The sequence below is a fragment of the Ranitomeya imitator genome, chromosome 6 (genome assembly GCF_032444005.1).
Source record: "Ranitomeya imitator isolate aRanImi1 chromosome 6, aRanImi1.pri, whole genome shotgun sequence".
NCBI lineage: Eukaryota > Metazoa > Chordata > Amphibia > Anura > Dendrobatidae > Ranitomeya > Ranitomeya imitator.
This window is the reverse complement of record NC_091287.1, coordinates 39274001-39293925: the sequence shown is the minus strand read 5'-3', so window position 1 is coordinate 39293925 and position 19925 is coordinate 39274001. Positions and strand designations below refer to the sequence as shown.

Here is a 19925-nt window from a genome sequence, read left to right as displayed (position 1 = left end):
ACAAAAAAAAATCATTATATTCTCACCTTCCGGCACCTTTCCTACTCCTCGCGACGCTCCGGTCCATGCTTTGCCTTGTCGCGAGATGATCGCAGTGCATTCTTGGGACCGGAGCATCGCAAGGAGCATCACTAAATGCCTGGCCTGGATCCGGGGGCCCCTGGAAGGTGAGTATATAACTATTTTTTTATTTTATTTCTTTTTTTTTAACTGGGATATGGTGCCCCCATTGCTATATGCTATGTAGGCTGTGTTAGATACTACGTGGGCTGTGTTATATACTGCATGGGCTGTGTTATATACTACATCTCTGTGCTATATACTATGTAGGCTGTGCTATATACTACATGGCTGTGCAATATATTGCGTGGCTGGGCAATATACTACGTGGCTGTGTTATACTGCGTCAGCTGTGCTATATACTTTGTGGGCTGTGCTATATACTACGTAACTGTGTTATATACTACATGGGCTGTGCTATATACTACGTGGCTGTGTTATATACTACGTGGGCTGTGCTATATACTACGTAGCTGTGCAATATACTATGTGGCTGTGCTATATACTACGTGACTGTGTTATATACTATGTGGGCTGTGTTATATACTGCGTGGGCTGTGCTATATACTACATGGGCTGTGTTATACACTGCATGGGCTGTGCTATACACTACGTGGCTGTGCTACATACTACGTGGGCTGTATTATATGCTACATGGGCTGTGTTATATGCTATGTGGGCTGTTATATACTACGTGGCTGTGTTATATGCTACATGGGCTGTGCTATATGCAACGTGGGCTGTGTTATATACTACATGGGCTGTGTTATATGCTACGTGGCTGTGCTATTCGCTACGTGGGCTGTGTTATGTACTACGTGGCCTGTGCTATATACTATGTGGCCTGTGCTATATGCTACATGGCTGTGCTATATGCTACGTGGGCTGTTTTATATGCTACGTGGGCTGTGTTATATGCTACTTGGCTGAGGTATATTTCTCTGCTGTATCTGTGCATCATGAATCGTGGTATGTGTTAAAGAGGAGGCCCACTGAGACTCTTTCGCCTGGGGTCCTCAAAATCCTGGAGCAGGCCCTGGCTTCACTGATTGGTCACGCCCGGCCGGCCGCGAACAATCAGCAACAGGCGCAGTCTGGCCGCGAATTGGCGCGGAATTTGAACCACGCTTCACTAATTGGTCACGCCCGGCCGATTCCTGGGTATAAATTGCATTATTCTGAAAACATAAATAAACTACATACATATTCTAGAATACCCGATGCGTTAAAATCGGGCCACCATCAAGTATAACATAAATATCAGTGATTTGGAAGTACATACCCATTTCATGGGGGATTTCATGACACAGAATTGCAATAGTTGTTGCCACGCCTGTTTCGGTTGAAGATGAAAATGCAGATCCTATAACCATGCCATCAGCAAAGTTATGCAGACTGTCTCCAACCAAGATCATTATTGCTAACAAGGTTATTCCTTTATCTAAAATAGAAAAAAGTATAAAAGATGATTGCCATCATATTTATGTATATTACTTAATTGTTTCACATTTGTCAATATGTGTAATCTTTATGCTGGTTTCAAATGGATTGGCCGGCAGATAAGAACTATTCTTAACCCCTTCATGACCCAGCCTATTTTGACCTTAAAGACCTTGCCGTTTTTTGCAATTCTGACCAGTGTCCCTTTATGAGGTAATAAGTCAGGAACGCTTCAACGGATCCTAGCGGTTCTGAGATTGTTTTTTCGTGACATATTGGGCTTCATGCTAGTGGTAAATTTAGGTCAATAAATTCTGCGTTTATTTGTGATAAAAACGGAAATTTGGCAAAAATTTTGAAAATTTCGCAATTTTCACATTTTGAATTTTTATTCTGTTAAACCAGAGAGATATGTGACACAAAATAGTTAATAAATAACATTTCCCACATGTTTACTTTACATCAGCACAATTTTGGAAACAAAATTTTTTTTTGTTAGGAAGTTATAAGGGTTAAAATTTGACCAGCGATTTGTCATTTTTACAACGAAATTTACAAAACCATTTTTTTTAGGGACCACCTCACATTTGAAGTCAGTTTGAGGGGTCTATATGGCTGAAAATACCCAAAAGTGACACCATTCTAAAAACTGCACCCATCAAGGTACTCAAAACCACATTCAAGAAGTTTATTAACACTTCAGGTGCTTCACAGCAGCAGAAGCAACATGGAAGGAAAAAATGAACATTTAACTTTTTAGTCACAAAAATTATCTTTTAGCAACAATTTTTTTATTTTCCCAATGGTAAAAGGAGAAACTGAACCACGAAAGTTGTTGTCCAATTTGTCCTGAGTACGCTGATACCTCATATGTGGGGGTAAACCACTGTTTGGGCGCACGGCAGGGGCTTGGAAGGGAAGGAGCGCCATTTGACTTTTTGAATCAAAAATTGGCTCCACTCTTTAGCGGACACCATGTCACGTTTGGAGAGCCCCCGTGTGCCTAAAAATTGGAGCTCCCCCACAAGTGACCCCATTTTGGAAACAAGACGCCCCAAGGAACTTATCTAGATGCATAGTGAGCACTTTCAACCCCCAGGTGCTTCACAAATTGATCCGTAAAAATGAAAAAGTACTTTTTTTCACAAAAAAATTCTTTTAGCCTCAATTTTTTCATTTTCACATGGGCAACAGGATAAAATGGATCCTAAAATGTGTTGGGCAATTTCTCCTGAGTACACCAATACCTCACATGTGGGGGTAAACCACTGTTTGGGCACATGGTAAGGCTCGGAAGGGAAGGAGCGCCATTTGACTTTTTGAATGAAAAATTATTTCCATCGTTAGCGGACACCATATCGCGTTTGGATAGCTCCTGTGTGCCTAAACATTGGCGCTCCCCCACAAGTGACCCCATTTTGGAAACTAGACCCCCCAAGGAACTTAATTAGATGCCTAGTGAGCACTTTAAACCCTCAGGTGCTTCACAAATTGATCTGTAAAAATGAAAAAGTACTTTTTTTTCACAAAAAAATTATTTTTGCCTCAATTTTTTCATTTTCACATGGGCAGTAGGATAAAATGGATCATAAAATTTGTTGGGCAATTTCTCCCGAGTACGCCGATACCTCATATGTGGGGGTAAACCACTGTTTGGGCACTCGGCAGGGCTCGGAAGGGAAGGCGCGCCATTTGGCTTTTTAAATGGAAAATTAGCTCCAATCATTAGCGGACACCATGTCGCGTTTGGAGAGCCCCTGTGTGCCTAAACATTGGAGATCCCCGAGAAATGACCCCATTTTGGAAACTAGACCCCCAAAGGAACTTATCTAGATGTGTGGTGAGCACTTTGAACCCCCAAGTGCTTCACAGAAGTTTATAACGCAGAGCCATGAAAATAAAAAAATATATATATTTTCTCAAAAATGATCTTTTAGCCTGCAATTTTTTATTTTACCAAGGGTAACAGGAGAAATTTGACCCCAAAAGTTGTTGTCCAGTTTCTCCTGAGTACGCTGATACCCCATATGTGGGGGTAAATCACTGTTTGGGCACATGCCGGGGCTCGGAAGTGAAGTAGTGACGTTTTGAAATGCAGACTTTGATGGAATGCTCTGTGGGCGTCACGTTGCGTTTGCAGAGCCCCTGATGTGGCTTAACAGTAGAAACCCCCCACAAGTGACCCCATTTTGGAAACTAGACCCCCAAAGGAACTTATCTAAATGTGTGGTGAGCACTTTGAACCCCCAAGTGCTTCATAGAAGTTTATAATGCTGAGCCGTGAAAATAATAAATACGTTTTCTTTCCTCAAAAATAATTATTTAGCCCAGAATTTTTTATTTTCCCAAGGGTTACAGGAGAAATTGGACCCCAAAAATTGTTGTCCAGTTTCTCCTGAGTACGCTGATACCCCATGTGTGGGGGTAAACCACTGTTTGGGCACACGTCGGGGCTCAGAAGGGAAGTAGTGACGTTTTGAAATGCAGACTTTGATGGAATGCTCTGTGGGCGTCACGTTGCGTTTGCAGAGCCCCTGATGTGGCTTAACAGTAGAAACCCCCCACAAGTGACCCCATTTTGGAAACTAGACCCCGAAAGGAACTTATCTAGATGTGTGGTGAGCACTTTGAACCCCCAAGTGCTTCATAGAAGTTTATTATGCAGAGCCGTGAAAATAATAAATACGTTTTCTTTCCTCAAAAATAATTATTTAGCCCAGAATTTTTTAATTTTCCCAAGGGTAACAGGAGAAATTTGACCCCAATATTTGTTGTCCAGTTTCTCCTGAGTACGGTGATACCCCATATGTGGGGGTAAACTACTGTTTGGGCACATGCCGGGGCTCGGAATTGAAGTAGTGACGTTTTGAAATGCAGACTTTGATGGAATGCTCTGCGGGCGTCACGTTGCGTTTGCAGAGCCCCTGATGTGCCTAAACAGTAGAAACCCCCCACAAGTGACCCCATTTTGGAAACTAGACCCCCAAAGGAACTTATCTAGATGTGTGGTGAGCACTTTGAACCCCCAAGTGCTTCATAGAAGTTTATAATGCAGAGCCGTGAAAATAATAAATACGTTTTCTTTCCTCAAAAATAATTATTTAGCCCAGAATTTTTTATTTTCCCAAGGGTTACAGGAGAAATTGGACCCCAAAAGTTGTTGTCCAGTTTCTCCTGAGTATGCTGATACCCCATGTGTGGGGGTAAACCACTGTTTGGGCACATGTCGGGGCTCAGAAGGGAAGTAGTGACTTTTGAAATGCAGACTTTGATGGAATGGTCTGCGGGTGTCACATTGCGTTTGCAGAGCCCCTGGTGTGCCTAAACAGTAGAAACCCCCCACAAGTGACCCCATTTTAGAAACTAGACCCCCCAAGGAACTTATCTAGATATGTGGTGAGCACTTTGAACCCCCAAGTGCTTCACAGACGTTTACAACGCAGAGCCGTGAAAATAAAAAATCATTTTTCTTTCCTCAAAAATTATGTTTTAGCAAGCATTTTTTTAGATTCACAAGGGTAACAAGAGAAATTGGACCCCAGTAATTGTTGCACAGTTTATCCTGAGTATGCTGGTACCCCATATGTGGGGGTAAACCACTGTTTGGGCACACGTCGGGGCTCGGAAGTGAGGGAGCACCATTTGACTTTTTGAATACGAGATTGGCTGGAATCAATGGTGGTGCCATGTTGCGTTTGGAGACCCCTGATGTGCCTAAACAGTGGAAACCCCTCAATTCTAACTCCAACACTAACCCCAACACACCCCTAACCCTAATCCCAACTGTAGCCATAACCCTAATCACAACCCTAACCACAACCCTAATTCCAACCCTAACCCTAAGGCTATGTGCCCACGTTGCGGATTCGTGTGAGATATTTCCGCACCATTTTTGAAAAATCCGCGGGTAAAAGGCACTGCGTTTTACCTGCGGATTTTCTGCGGATTTCCAGTGTTTTTTGTGCGGATTTCACCTGCGGATTCCTATTGAGGAACAGGTGTAAAACGCTGCGGAATCCGCACAAAGAATTGACATGCTGCGGAAAATACAACGCAGCGTTTCCGCGCGGTATTTTCCGCACCATGGGCACAGCGGATTTGGTTTTTCATATGTTTACATGGTACTGTAAACCTGATGGAACACTGCTGCGAATCCGCAGCGGCCAATCCGCAGCCAAATCCGCATCGTGTGCACATAGCCTAATTCTAAAGGTATGTGCACATGCTGCGGAAAACGCTGCGGATCCGCAGCAGTTTCCCATGAGCTTACAGTTCAATGTAAACCTACGGGAAACAAAAATCGCTGTACACATGCTGTGGAAAAACTGCACGGAAACGCAGCGGTTTACATTCCGCAGCATGTCACTTCTTTGTGCGGATTCCGCAGCGGTTTTACAACTGCTCCAATAGAAAATCGCAATTGTAAAACCGCAGTGAAATGCGCAGAAAAAAACGCGGTAAATCCGCCATAAATCCGCAGCGGTTTAGCACTGCGGATTTATCAAATCCGCAGCGGAAAAATACGCAGAGGACCAGAATACGTGTGCACATACCGAAACCCTAACCCTAGCCCTAACCCTACCCCTAACCCTAGCCCTAACCCTACCCCTAGCCCTAACCCTAGCCCTAACCCTAACCCTACCCCTAACCCTACCCCTAACCCTAGCCCTAACCCTAGCCCTACCCCTAACCCTACCCCTAACCCTACCCCTAACCCTAACCCTACCCCTAACCCTACCCCTATTCTAACATTAGTGGAAAAAAAAATTTCTTTATTTTTTTATTGCCCCTACCTATGGGGGTGACAAAGGGGGGGGGGTCATTTATTATTTTTTTTATTTTGATCACTGAGATATAATCTATCTCAGTGATCAAAATGTACTTTGGAACGAATCTGCCGGCCGGCAGATTCGGTGGGCGCACTGCGCATGCACCCGCCATTTTGGAAGATGGCGGCGCCCAGGGAGAAGACGGACGGGACCCCGGCAGGATCGGTAAGTATGATGGGGTGAGGGGGGAACCACGGGGGGGGGATCGGAGCACGGGGGGTGGGAATCGGAGCACGGCAGGCGTGGAACGGAGCACGGGGGCATGGAACGGAGCACGGGGGGGCTGGAACGGAGCACGGGGGAGTGGAACGGAGCACGGGGGGTGGATCGGAGTGCAGGGGGGGTGATTGGAGCACAGGGGGGTGATTGGAGCACGGGGGGAGCGGACAAGAGCACGGGGGGGAGCGGAGCACTGGACGGAGGGGAGCCGGAGCAGTGTACCGGCCAGATCGGGGGGCTGGGGGCGATCGGTGGGGTGGGGTGGGGGCACACTAGTATTTCCAGCCATGGCCGATGATATTACAGCATCGGCCATGGTTGGATTGTAATATTTTACCAGTTATAATAGGTGAAATATTACAAATCGCACTGATTGGCAGTTTCACTTTCAACAGCCAATCAGAGCAATCGTAGCCACGAGGGGGTGAAGCCACCCCCCCTGGGCTAAACTACCACTCCCCCTTTCCCTGCAGATCGGGTGAAATGGGAGTTAACCCTTTCACCGGATCTGCAGGGACGCGATCTTTCCATGACGCCACATAGGCGTCATGGGTCGGATTGGCACCGACTTTCATGACGCCTACGTGGCGTCATGGGTCGGGAAGGGGTTAAAAGGCCTCAGACTTGTATAAAAAAAACTGTTAATAACCATTATCGATTTTCCGCATTTCCCATTTTGAGGCTTATCCACTCCCTACTGGTCTGTACTCAACCTAGTTCTCGATAAACCCGAAATGCCTGGGAATTCCTGCTCTGCCAATCAATGGCTGAGGAAAGTCATTACTGCAGCCAGTGATTGGTTATATCAGTGACTACCAAGGAGCAGCTAAGCAGTGACACAGCTCCGCGAGGATCTGTACTTGGAATTTTGCATTCTTTTCTTTATTTACACCAGTCTGAGCTCTTTAAAAATATTTTCATCCCTTTGACATCCCCTTTATTTTCTCACTTTTCTCACTGTCTTTAACCCATTTCTTGCCAAATTAGCAATTTTCATTTTTTTTTTTATGACAGATTTTTAATGATTTTGGGTCCTAAAGAATCAGAAACATAATTTGCCAAATTTTTACAAGTACGGATTTTTCAGAAAAGGGCGTCCCAATATTCAATTAAAATTGACAATGACATGATTTCCTATTTTGAAAATATTCATTTTACAAACACAACACAAAAAATTGCACCTAATTATAAAAATTAAAAAATCTTAGTTGTAAGAAGCTAAAGATTAGGCGTCCCAAAAAAAGGACATTGGTAGATAAAGGGAGTTATTCCTTTCTTTAGAAGTTGTTGTCACCTATCCATAGGATTGGGGATACATTGCTGATTAGTTGGGGGTCCGATCTCTGGCACCCCCACAGATGAGGAGAACAGGCTCTACAGTGCCCCATCTGAATGGACAAGTGGAAGGGCATGCGCACCAAAGCTCCATCCATTCTCCAATAGAATGGCAGAAGAAGCGGAGAACTGTATTTGGCTACCACTGGCAGCCCCATAGAGAATGAATGGAGCGGTGGTCAAGTCCAACCACCGGTTCATTCAGATGGGCATTTCAAATCTCAGTTCTCTTGATTGATGAGGGTTCCTGCAAGTTGACTTCCCACTGATCAGCAAGTTATTGCCTATCAAATGGATAGGTGCTAACATCTAAAATAATTATTTTTAATTATTTTTACGTCAAGTACAATGACACTTTATTACAGTTTTGCCTCTCGGTGTTACTTCTGGCTCACATTGGTGTTCTCCTGAATTTTACATGTTGTCTTCCTCTATCGTTTTCATATGTGATCCTTTGGCAATCCAAACATTGAATCATTTTTACCTGACCAAACTATTTGGCACTAATTTACAACCTTGTTAGTCCCTCATAATGATCTTTTGCCTAAATTGCGTATGTGTGACTCAATTGCAATTTGCTTAACTGGAATCGTCTAAAGTAGCCCTAACATTTTACACATTGTAGAACATTACATCAACCTGAAAAGGATCACATGACCTTTCACATCACATAGTATAGCACAGCCAAGAAAGGAAGACTATCTGTTGTGAATTCTGTGGTCACAAGTGGTATTGCAGTCTCTGGGCGTCCTCCCTCAGGTGTTTTGGTGAGCTCGTTGGCTGCCTTGCTATTTAGCTCCACCTGAGTCTGTCTTCCTTGCTCCTTGTCAATGTTCCAGTGTTGGATCTGAGCTACTGCATCTTTCCTTGGACCTGCTGCTCTGCTAGATAAGTGCTTCTAGTTTGTTTTCTGTTTTTTCTGTCCAGCTTGTTATTATCTTTTGCTGGAAGCTCTGAGAAGCAAAGGGGTGCACCGCCGTGCTGTTAGTTCGGCACGGTGGGTCTTTTTTGCCCCTTTGCGTGGTTTTCGTTTTAGGGTTTTTTGTAGACTGCATAGTTCTCTTTGCTATCCTCGCTCTGTCTAGAATATCGGGCCTCACTTTGCTGAATCTATTTCATTCCTACGTTTGTCTTTTCATCTTGCTAACAGTCATTATATGTGGGGGCTGCCTATTCCTTTGGGGTATTTCTCTGAGGTAAGTCAGGCTTGTATTTCTATCTTCAGGCTAGTCAGCTCCTCAGGCAGTGCCGAGTTGCATAGGTAGTGATAGGCGCAATCCACTGCTGCTTCCAGTTGTGTGAGGACAGTTCAGGTACTGCAGTCTACAGAGATTCCACGTCTCAGAGCTCGTCCTATTGTTTTGGGTTTTTGCCAGATCTCTGTATGTGCGCTGATTACTGCACGCTGTGTTGCCTGATTGCCAGCCATAACAGTACAAGGAGCCACTTCAATGATTTCCAATAGAGGGAAAAAAGAAATCCTGACATCATTTTTTTTTCTTAGCTCTGTCTTCAGTCTTTTTTTTCCCCTAGACATTAGAGTGCTTCAGGACACAGCTGTGGACATGGATATTCAGGCTCTGTGCTCCTCAATGGATAATCTCGTTGTAAATGTACAAAAGATTCAAGATACTATTGATCAGAAATCGATGCTAGAACCAAGAATTCCGATTCCTGATTTGTTTTTTGGTGACAGAACTAAGTTCCTGAGCTTCAGAAATAATTGTAAGCTATTTTTGGCCTTGAAACCTCATTCTTCTGGTAATCCTATTCAACAGGTTTTGATTATTATTTCTTTTTTGCGCGGCGACCCACAGGACTGGGCGTTTTCTCTTGCACCAGGAGATTCTGCATTGAGTAATATTGATGCTTTTTTCCAGGCGCTGGGATTGCTTTACGATGAGCCTAATTCAGTGGATCAAGCTGAGAAAAATCTGCTGGCTTTATGCCAGGGTCAGGATGATGTAGAACTATATTGTCAGAAATTTAGAAAATGGTCAGTACTCACTCTGTGGAATGAATCTGCACTAGCGGCTTTGTTCAGAAAGGGTCTCTCTGAAGCTCTTAAGGATATAATGGTGGGATTTCCTATGCCTGCTGGTTTGAATGAGTCTATGTCCTTGGCCATTCAGATCGGTCGTCGCTTGCGCGAGCGTAAATCTGTGCACCATCTGGCGGTATTGTCTGAGAGTAAGCCTGAGCCTATGCAGTGCAACAGGACTATGACTAAAGTAGAACGGCACGAACACAGACGTCTGAACAGACTGTGTTTCTATTGTGGTGATTCTACTCATGCTATTTCTAATTGTCCTAAACGCACTAGGCGGTTCGATAGCTCTGCCGTTATTGGTACTGTACAGTCCAAATTCCTTTTGTCCATTACCTTAATGTGCTCTTTGTCATCATATTCTGTCATGGCGTTTGTGGATTCAGGCGCTGCCCTGAATCTGATGGATTTGGATTATGCTAAACGTTGTGGATTTTTCTTGGAGCCTTTGCGGTGTCCTATTCCGTTGAGAGGAATTGATGCTACACCTCTGGCCAAGAATAAGCCTCAGTACTGGGCCCAGCTGACCATGTGCATGGCTCCTGCACATCAGGAAGTTATTCGCTTTTTGGTACTGCATAATTTGCATGATGTGGTCGTGTTGGGGTTGCCATGGCTACAAACCCATAATCCAGTATTGGATTGGAACTCTATGTCGGTAACCAGCTGGGGTTGTCAGGGAGTACATGGTGATGTTCCATTTTTGTCTATTTCGTCATCCATTCCTTCTGACATCCCAGAGTTCTTGTCGGACTTTCAGGATGTATTTGAAGAGTCCAAGTCTGATGCCCTTCCTCCGCATAGGAATTGTGATTGTGCTATCGATTTGATTCCTGGTAGTAAATTCCCTAAGGGTCGTTTATTTAATTTGTCCGTACCTGAACACACCGCTATGCGCAGTTATGTGAAGGAGTCCCTGGAGAAGGGACATATTCGCCCATCGTCGTCACCATTGGGAGCAGGGTTCTTTTTTGTAGCCAAGAAGGATGGTTCGCTAAGACCGTGTATTGATTACCGCCTTCTTAATAAGATCACTGTTAAGTTTCAGTATCCCTTGCCATTGATTTCTGACTTGTTTGCTCGGATTAAGGGGGCTAGTTGGTTTACTAAGATTGATCTTCGTGGTGCGTATAATCTGGTGAGAATCAGGCAGGGAGATGAATGGAAAACGGCATTTAATACGCCCGAGGGTCATTTTGAGTATCTGGTGATGCCGTTCGGACTTGCCAATGCTCCATCTGTTTTTCAGTCTTTTATGCATGACATTTTTCGTGAGTATCTGGATAAATTCTTGATTGTTTACTTGGATGACATTTTGATCTTCTCAGATGATTGGGAGTCTCATGTAAAGCAAGTCAGAATGGTTTTCCAGGTACTGCGTGCTAATTCCTTGTTTGTGAAGGGATCAAAGTGTCTCTTCGGTGTGCAGAAAGTTTCATTTTTGGGGTTCATCTTTTCCCCTTCTACTATCGAGATGGATCCGGTTAAGGTTCAGGCCATCCAGGATTGGACTCAGCCGACATCTCTAAAAAGTTTGCAGAAATTCCTGGGCTTTGCTAATTTTTATCGTCGCTTCATCTGTAATTTTTCTAGCATTGCCAGACCATTGACCGATTTGACCAAGAAGGGTGCTGATTTGGTTAATTGGTCTTCTGCTGCCGTGGAAGCTTTTCAGGAGTTGAAGCGTCGTTTTTGCTGTGCCCCTGTGTTGTGTCAGCCAGATGTTTCTCTTCCGTTCCAGGTCGAGGTTGATGCTTCTGAGATTGGTGCAGGGGCGGTTTTGTCACAGAGAGGTTCTGGTTGCTCAGTGTTCAAACCATGTGCTTTCTTTTCCAGGAAATTTTCTGCTGCTGAGCGTAATTATGATGTGGGCAACCGAGAGTTGCTGGCCATGAAGTGGGCATTCGAGGAGTGGCGTCATTGGCTTGAGGGTGCTAAGCATCGCGTGGTGGTTTTGACTGATCATAAGAACCTTACTTATCTTGAGTCTGCCAAGCGCTTGAATCCTAGACAGGCCCGTTGGTCGTTATTTTTTGCTCGTTTTGATTTTGTGATTTCATACCTTCCGGGCTCTAAAAATGTGAAGGCGGATGCTCTGTCTAGGAGTTTTGTGCCCGACTCTCCGGGGTTATCTGAGCCGGCGAGTATCCTCAAGGAAGGAGTCATTGTGTCTGCCATCTCCCCTGATTTGCGGAGAGTGTTGCAGAAATTTCAGGCTAATAAACCTGATCGTTGTCCGGCCGAGAAACTGTTCGTCCCTGATAGGTGGACTAGTAAAGTTATCTCTGAACTTCATTGTTCGGTGCTGGCCGGTCATCCAGGAATCTTTGGTACCAGGGAGTTGGTTGCTAGATCCTTTTGGTGGCCGTCTCTGTCGCGGGATGTGCGTGCTTTTGTGCAGTCCTGTGGAATTTGTGCTAGGGCTAAGCCCTGCTGTTCACGTGCCAGTGGGTTGCTTTTGCCCTTGCCGGTCCCGAAGAGGCCTTGGACACATATTTCGATGGATTTCATTTCTGACCTTCCCGTTTCTCAAAAGATGTCTGTCATTTGGGTGGTCTGTGATCGCTTTTCTAAAATGGTCCATCTGGTGCCCTTGGTTAAATTGCCTTCCTCCTCTGATTTGGTGCCTTTGTTCTTCCAGCATGTGGTTCGTTTACATGGCATTCCTGAGAATATTGTTTCTGACAGAGGTTCCCAGTTTGTCTCAAGGTTCTGGCGAGCCTTTTGTGGTAGGATGGGCATTGACCTATCTTTTTCCTCGGCCTTCCATCCTCAGACTAATGGCCAGACCGAACGAACCAATCAGACCTTGGAAACATATCTAAGATGTTTTGTTTCCGCTGACCAGGATGATTGGGTGTCATTTTTGCCGTTGGCTGAGTTCGCCCTTAATAATCGGGCCAGCTCGGCTACCTTGGTCTCTCCATTTTTCTGCAATTCTGGGTTCCATCCTCGTTTCTCTTCAGGACAGGTTGAGTCTTCGGACTGTCCTGGTGTGGATTATGTGGTGGACAGGTTGCAGCAGATCTGGACTCAGGTAGTGGACAATTTGACCTTGTCCCAGGAGAAGGCTCAGCTTTTCGCTAATCGCAGACGCCGTGTGGGACCCCGACTTCGTGTTGGGGATCTGGTTTGGTTATCTTCTCGTCATATACCTATGAAGGTTTCCTCTCCTAAATTTAAACCTCGTTTTATTGGTCCGTATAGGATTTCTGAGATTCTCAATCCGGTGTCTTTTCGTCTGACCCTCCCAGACTCCTTTTCCATACATAATGTATTCCATAGGTCGTTGTTGAGGAGATACGTGGCACCTATGGTTCCATCTGTGGAGCCTCCTGCCCCTGTTTTGGTGGAGGGGGAATTGGAGTATATTGTGGAGAAGATTTTGGATTCTCGTGTCTCTAGACGGAAACTCCAGTATCTGGTCAAATGGAAGGGTTATGCTCAGGAAGATAATTCCTGGGTTTTTGCCTCTGATGTCCATGCCCCAGATCTTGTTCGTGCCTTTCATGTGGCTCATCCTGGTCGGCCTGGGGGTTCTGGTGAGGGTTCGGTGACCCCTCCTCAAGGGGGGGGTACTGTTGTGAATTCTGTGGTCACAAGTGGTATTGCAGTCTCTGGGCGTCCTCCCTCAGGTGTTTTGGTGAGCTCGTTGGCTGCCTTGCTATTTAGCTCCACCTGAGTCTGTCTTCCTTGCTCCTTGTCAATGTTCCAGTGTTGGATCTGAGCTACTGCATCTTTCCTTGGACCTGCTGCTCTGCTAGATAAGTGCTTCTAGTTTGTTTTCTGTTTTTTCTGTCCAGCTTGTTATTATCTTTTGCTGGAAGCTCTGAGAAGCAAAGGGGTGCACCGCCGTGCTGTTAGTTCGGCACGGTGGGTCTTTTTTGCCCCTTTGCGTGGTTTTCGTTTTAGGGTTTTTTGTAGACTGCATAGTTCTCTTTGCTATCCTCGCTCTGTCTAGAATATCGGGCCTCACTTTGCTGAATCTATTTCATTCCTACGTTTGTCTTTTCATCTTGCTAACAGTCATTATATGTGGGGGCTGCCTATTCCTTTGGGGTATTTCTCTGAGGTAAGTCAGGCTTGTATTTCTATCTTCAGGCTAGTCAGCTCCTCAGGCAGTGCCGAGTTGCATAGGTAGTGATAGGCGCAATCCACTGCTGCTTCCAGTTGTGTGAGGACAGTTCAGGTACTGCAGTCTACAGAGATTCCACGTCTCAGAGCTCGTCCTATTGTTTTGGGTTTTTGCCAGATCTCTGTATGTGCGCTGATTACTGCACGCTGTGTTGCCTGATTGCCAGCCATAACAACTATCATAGCCAGTGTTAAAGTAGAAGCAGGAAATGCAGCAGCTATCTTATGGTGAATCTGGATAGTGGGAGGACGTTACTGATCAGAAATAGAGATAGAGAGCTAAAACACTGAAGCAAAGGTTCAAAAAGTGTGTGACTGCACAACAGTGAAGATTAGTGTTTGAGGAAAAGAAAATAGTGTCATACACATTTTTCACAGCAATTAGAGCCTTTGGGATACTTTCAAATCATCACAAATTGACAAACCATGATTGAACTACATGGGGAAATTTGGGAAATCTGACAAATTTGAATTTTGAAAGATTCATTCATCTATAGTAACTATCCTAAAAATCAATGTTGACACTTTAACAAGACTTGTGAGGCAATTATAATTGTTTAATGTTTCTTTTTCTTTACTTAGATTTAATATTTTTATCTCCAGTGTACTTACGTTTCTTTCTAACTCTGAGATTCACTGGAGTAATATCTGCTATCACCCCATCTGAAGGTTCACAGTCTTCTGGACTCCGCTATAAAAATAATCGTGAGAACCGTAATATAAATTACCGTAAATATTAATTAAAAGACCACACACAAAACAAGTTGTAAAATGCACATCTACCATATAGCAAGTGTTTATGCAATTTTTTAAACTTCATTATTTTACTATGGGCACCGTGGTACATAGATATAATTAGGATTTTTAAAAGAACCCATTCAATACATGTGAATATTGCATTGCATTTCGCATTTTGTTTCTCCATGTAATGCTTTATTATGTAATGTTTTTACCCATCAATGCAATTTGAAGTAAAACATGACATACTAACAATATGATTAAAGCAAAACTATTAAAATGGAAAACAAAATAATTACATTACATTTCATATCAATCTTTATGATTTCTTCTTATGTAATGTCCAGCCAACTCATGGAAAGTTCCAAAATGATAAAAATCACACTCTACTAAATCTAAAAAATCATAGCAGTAGCGCCTATCTCAGAAGAATTAATGTAAATTTGTCTTAAAGGTCCAGTTAGAAGACCAATTTTAGCATGTTAAAGATTACTGATTAATAGTAAGTTTAGGGCAGCAACTCAACACAAATAAATTGATAAATAAGTAGTGGTTGCAAGTATGCCAAAAAGAGGATGTCTTTTCTGGCTCTGGATGGGTGCCCAATAAATTCCAATTTATTTTGTTCTTTTGAAATTTGTACTGTACAATAATTATTTTTTATTTGAAGATAATTTTTATTTACAGTGCCATGGTACCGCCATGGGCTCTAATGTCGTGCCAACGTATACTAATATCTACACGGCAGCCGTAGAATATAATTTCATCTATACTTCTTCATATTGGATGCACATTTGTCTGCTGGCTGAAATATATTAATGATATTTGTTGCTTGGACAGGTTCTGAGGAGCTACTTTCTGAATTCCATTGTACATTAAATCAGACCCGCATTGTGCTATCCTATAGATATGCTATTAAATTTACAATATAATATACATTAAAACGATCACAGTCCCTTTTAGACACTAGGATTGTGTGGCTCCTTCCCATCTCAAGACTTACGAGCTGAATAGTAGATGTTGATTTGGCTTTCCTTGCCTGATCATTCAAGTGGGATTCCAGTGGGAGGTCGTGGGAATGTGTTAGGTGACCATTCACTAGTGATAGTCCCTGCATAAAATATTGGAATATGATTAGAAAATTGTGAAAGATGAAATTATAATAGCTCACAGAATGTGTACAATGAAGGGAAAAAAACTCACTACACCAATTCCAGTAACCAGAAAAAAAATAACGTTTTGTGTATTTAAGATCTAAAACATTAAATCTAAGGGCGTACAAAAAAATCATGGGATCCTATACCAAGGGTACATATTGGGCCCTCCAATGTAACCCCAATCAGGTTGTTGTAAACACATGACATTGGGGCAATAGTAAAAATAGTGGATCCCTCTTGACTATGTAGATGCCATGGTCGTTGTTCACCACAACAACCACAGTGATTATCCTATTGCAATTAGAGATTGCTTTGATTGCAGTATCTGCTTGGTATGGAGTGGTCTTGCCACAGGAGTCAACTCTACAGTATGCCATCCCTTCCAACTCCAACTATATGTACCGTATATAAGGCAGATGTCAGGGGAAGTGGTAGGACACCATGCCCACGAACTTAAGAACCCCGTAGCAGCTGCATAGTGTGCTGATACTGGCAGATTTAAACCCTCATAGGTACCACAAGATGTGTAAAGGCCTCCATACATAATAGGTAGCTGACACGTAAACAACCATTCGGCAAGCAGATCTCTGCCCACCCCCCATATACATCAATGCTCGGTTTGACCAAGTGTTCCTGTGTCCTCTGTGAAAGAGCCACTCCAAGACTCAGAATTGGCAATTGAAATTCAATAGACGGGATAATTTTCTAACCCAACATTTGCAATAGCAGAGTTGGGAGACCCCCATACACATTAGACTGTCAGATGATTTCGCCAGCATCAGCATTTTTTTTTAAAGAAAAATCCCTATATGAAAAAAAAAAAACATTAGTGATTTAAAAAAAAAAAATACATATAAAAAGAAAAAACTGATTAAAACAATAGGTTGTTTTCTCATGACAAATTCATTTTAAGACTGCTGCTGAAACTATTCTGTGTTATTTTCTTTGTTGTAGGATAACCTGGGTTGCTTTACAGTTGAGAATGTGTTGGTTCAGGATAAATCCGGAATACAGGAATTTCACTGTGTAGTAATGTTTAGTTCTAGAATCTGGAATTTAAACAAACCACAAGAGCCCTCAATTATGTCTAAGCCACCACTTTTCTATGAAGTCCTTCTGCAGCCTAATGTTCCATTATACTTCTATTTCTGAACATGCAATGATTCAAAAATAGTCTGATCAGATTGATAGGCCTGCTCCACTCTACAGGATGACATTAATAGTTGGAGCATTCCTAAATTGAAGCCAGTTATCAATGTAGGCTTTAAATAGAAGCTACACATCAAAAGCACAAATTCCTTGGCTCCATACGTAAACAGCTTCAGGTTCTTCTGATGATGAGCAGACTGAATACACTTGTTTATGCTGAGCAAAGTTCTTCAAGTTGAGTCAGACCAGATGTCATAAAGTGCTCCACTGACTGGGAACAGTAGACAAAAACATGTGAATTGACTGGTATTTCACCAAGTTCCTTTACTATTGCCAACTATGTATCCAATTTTGATTCAGTATTAACAGATGAAAGATAAAAAATTGGTTATTTCACTTGATAAGGACTTCAATCTTTTGACACCAACTATGGACATAGGATTGCAAATGGCAGAATATGTTATTGTGGTCAAATTATTTATATAGCTGCCTGAGCCTGGCCTTACTGTGATGTGGTGGTAGAATAATGGATAAAAGAGGTGTCACGCACCTGTCCTCACCCCTCACTTCTTTCCGCTAAGCTCTGTTGGGCTCCACATTGGGCTTTGCAGATAGCCCTATGTGATTCCATGTAATCACCTGCCTACATCTATATAAAGACTACCAAGACACACACCTGTGTCTTGGTATTAGGGCTTTTAGTGTTTCTGAGTCCTGTTTGCATGCAAACTGCTCCCAGTCTCCTATCCACATGCGGACTACCAAGACCTCTGCTACCTGTTCTCTGTCTACTGTATGACTGTGACTTCCAGGACCTCTGCTACTTGTTCCTGGTCTTCCAGGACCTCTGCTACCTGATTCTGGTCTCCTGTCTGACTGCGGCTTCAGGGCATCTCCTGTCCACAAGTGGCTTCTAGGACCTCTTCTACCTGTTCCCGTTCTTCCAGGACCTCTGCTACCTTTTTCCGATCTCCTGCAGACTGCAAATTCCAGGATGTCTCCTGTCCACCTTTGGATTCCAGGAACTCTGCTACCTGTTCCCATTCTTCCAGGACCTCTGCTACCTGATCCTGATTTCCTGTCTGCTTGTAGCTTCCAGGGCATCTTCAGTCTACCTGTGGCATTTAAGACCTCTGCTAACTGTTCATGTTCTTTTCCAGGACCTCTACTACCTGTTATCGGTCTCCTGCCCACCTGTGGCTTTCAGTATGCCTACTTTCTCCTTGCGGCTTTCAGGACCTCTGCTGCCTGTTCCCGGTTATCCAGGACCTCTGCCACCTGTCACCAGCCTCCTGTTTGCCCACAATTTCCAGACTTCTGCTGCATGTCTGTAGTCTCCAGGACCTCCGTTGCCTGTCTGCAATCTCCTGGACCTGTCTGCTGCACCAATGCTTGATGTCTGTGTACCCACCTAGACCTTGGACTTTGAGGATCCAATTCACCTAGTGAGCCTAACAGGAGGTTGACCTATAAAGGCAACTTCTTGAAGGGCTTTGGGGAGGGAGTCTCTTTCGACGAGCTAAACACTGTTCTTCACTAATGAGGGTCAAGTACTCAAAAATACCTATTTTAGATTAGGTTTTACCTAACCTGTTACTCCCGGTCATGTAGCAAAACTTGTTAAAAGGTTTACCATTGACTGATAAGCAAGCTACCGCCATTAGGTGGCACTTGCAGGATTATTTTTTATTCTTTTATTAGCTAACTTGCATACTTTATTCCCCATGGATTAACTTGAAGCTCTTGGGCCCAAATCCAACAGGTCCCCTAAATATCACTGGTCTATAATATTGGTCTTTTCATATGTGCCAAAGGAACCTTTTAGGCGCTAGACTCCGGGGCCCAATACAGCTGCAACCCATGTTCCCACTATAGTTATGCCATTGTTGCATTGCCAATAAGACACCATAGTTTTACCTTGTAGAGGTCATCTTCCCTACAATAGTTGGAATTGTTAAAAAATGGGGGTGCAGAGTACACACAGCGGCTTCAAGGCACAGTACTCCCACAGATATGGATTGCAGGGTACACACGGCAGCTTTTTTGCAGAGTGCGCAGTCACAATCTGTCTCTCACTCCAGCTGTGTCCTTTCCCTACATTAATGAGGGCCGAATGGTGGCAGCACTCGTAATCCGGCCTTTATACAGGCCGAGTCACGTGCTGCATTGGACACTCACAGCCATGTCGTTACCTAGCATGGCTGTGATGGCTCCAAAAGTGCACAGTCTAAAATCTTATTGATTGGCTGTGCTGCAACCTTTCAACAAGCTTTATTTGACCGACGACCCCGAACAGTAAACCAGATGTACAGTAAAAAGTATGTGTTCGGGGCAGAGTGCACACTAGGTGACCGATAGGGACCTCAAACTTTCATGTTCTGCTTCTCTCATTCCTATTAATAACATCATTTTTGAAGTATTGAGGTCACTGTACCATCCAATACTGCAAATGGGACTTCAAAAGAATTAGGGGTAGCAGCAACATTTGAAGTTTGTGTAGGGATGTTGCTGGAGATATGAAAAGTAAAACGTATCTGCGTTGCAAACTCTACAGACAAAGAAGTTGTCATGGTGGTCTGGGCTAAATGTAAAAGAGAAAAGTTAACAATCCCAAGCATAAAGAACATCAAGTGTACTTCACTATATATAACTTTACTGTAATCGCTGATATTGTCTGTAGAAATCTACCCATACATGGTCACTGTGTGTTGGTAATGTTGGGCACAACATATTGGGCGTTGAAAGGGCAAATGTATGGAAAAATTATAATTTACTTTCCTCGACATCTGTTCTGTACTAGTTTTTGGACACCTGAGA

At 43.5% G+C, this 19925-nt stretch overlaps 1 protein-coding gene across 1 annotated transcript in view; it reads right to left on the bottom strand.

Annotated features, from left to right (window-relative positions):
* SLC39A12 (solute carrier family 39 member 12) overlaps window positions 1-19925 on the bottom strand; it is a 57834-nt gene that overhangs the window by 10315 nt on the left and 27594 nt on the right. Inside the window, exons 8-10 of the mRNA XM_069729516.1 lie at window positions 15806-15913; window positions 14677-14755; window positions 1343-1501 (exon numbers count right to left, since the gene is read on the bottom strand). Of these exons, the coding sequence (XP_069585617.1) occupies window positions 1343-1501; window positions 14677-14755; window positions 15806-15913 (346 nt within the window). The remainder of the gene's footprint in view (window positions 1-1342; window positions 1502-14676; window positions 14756-15805; window positions 15914-19925) is intronic.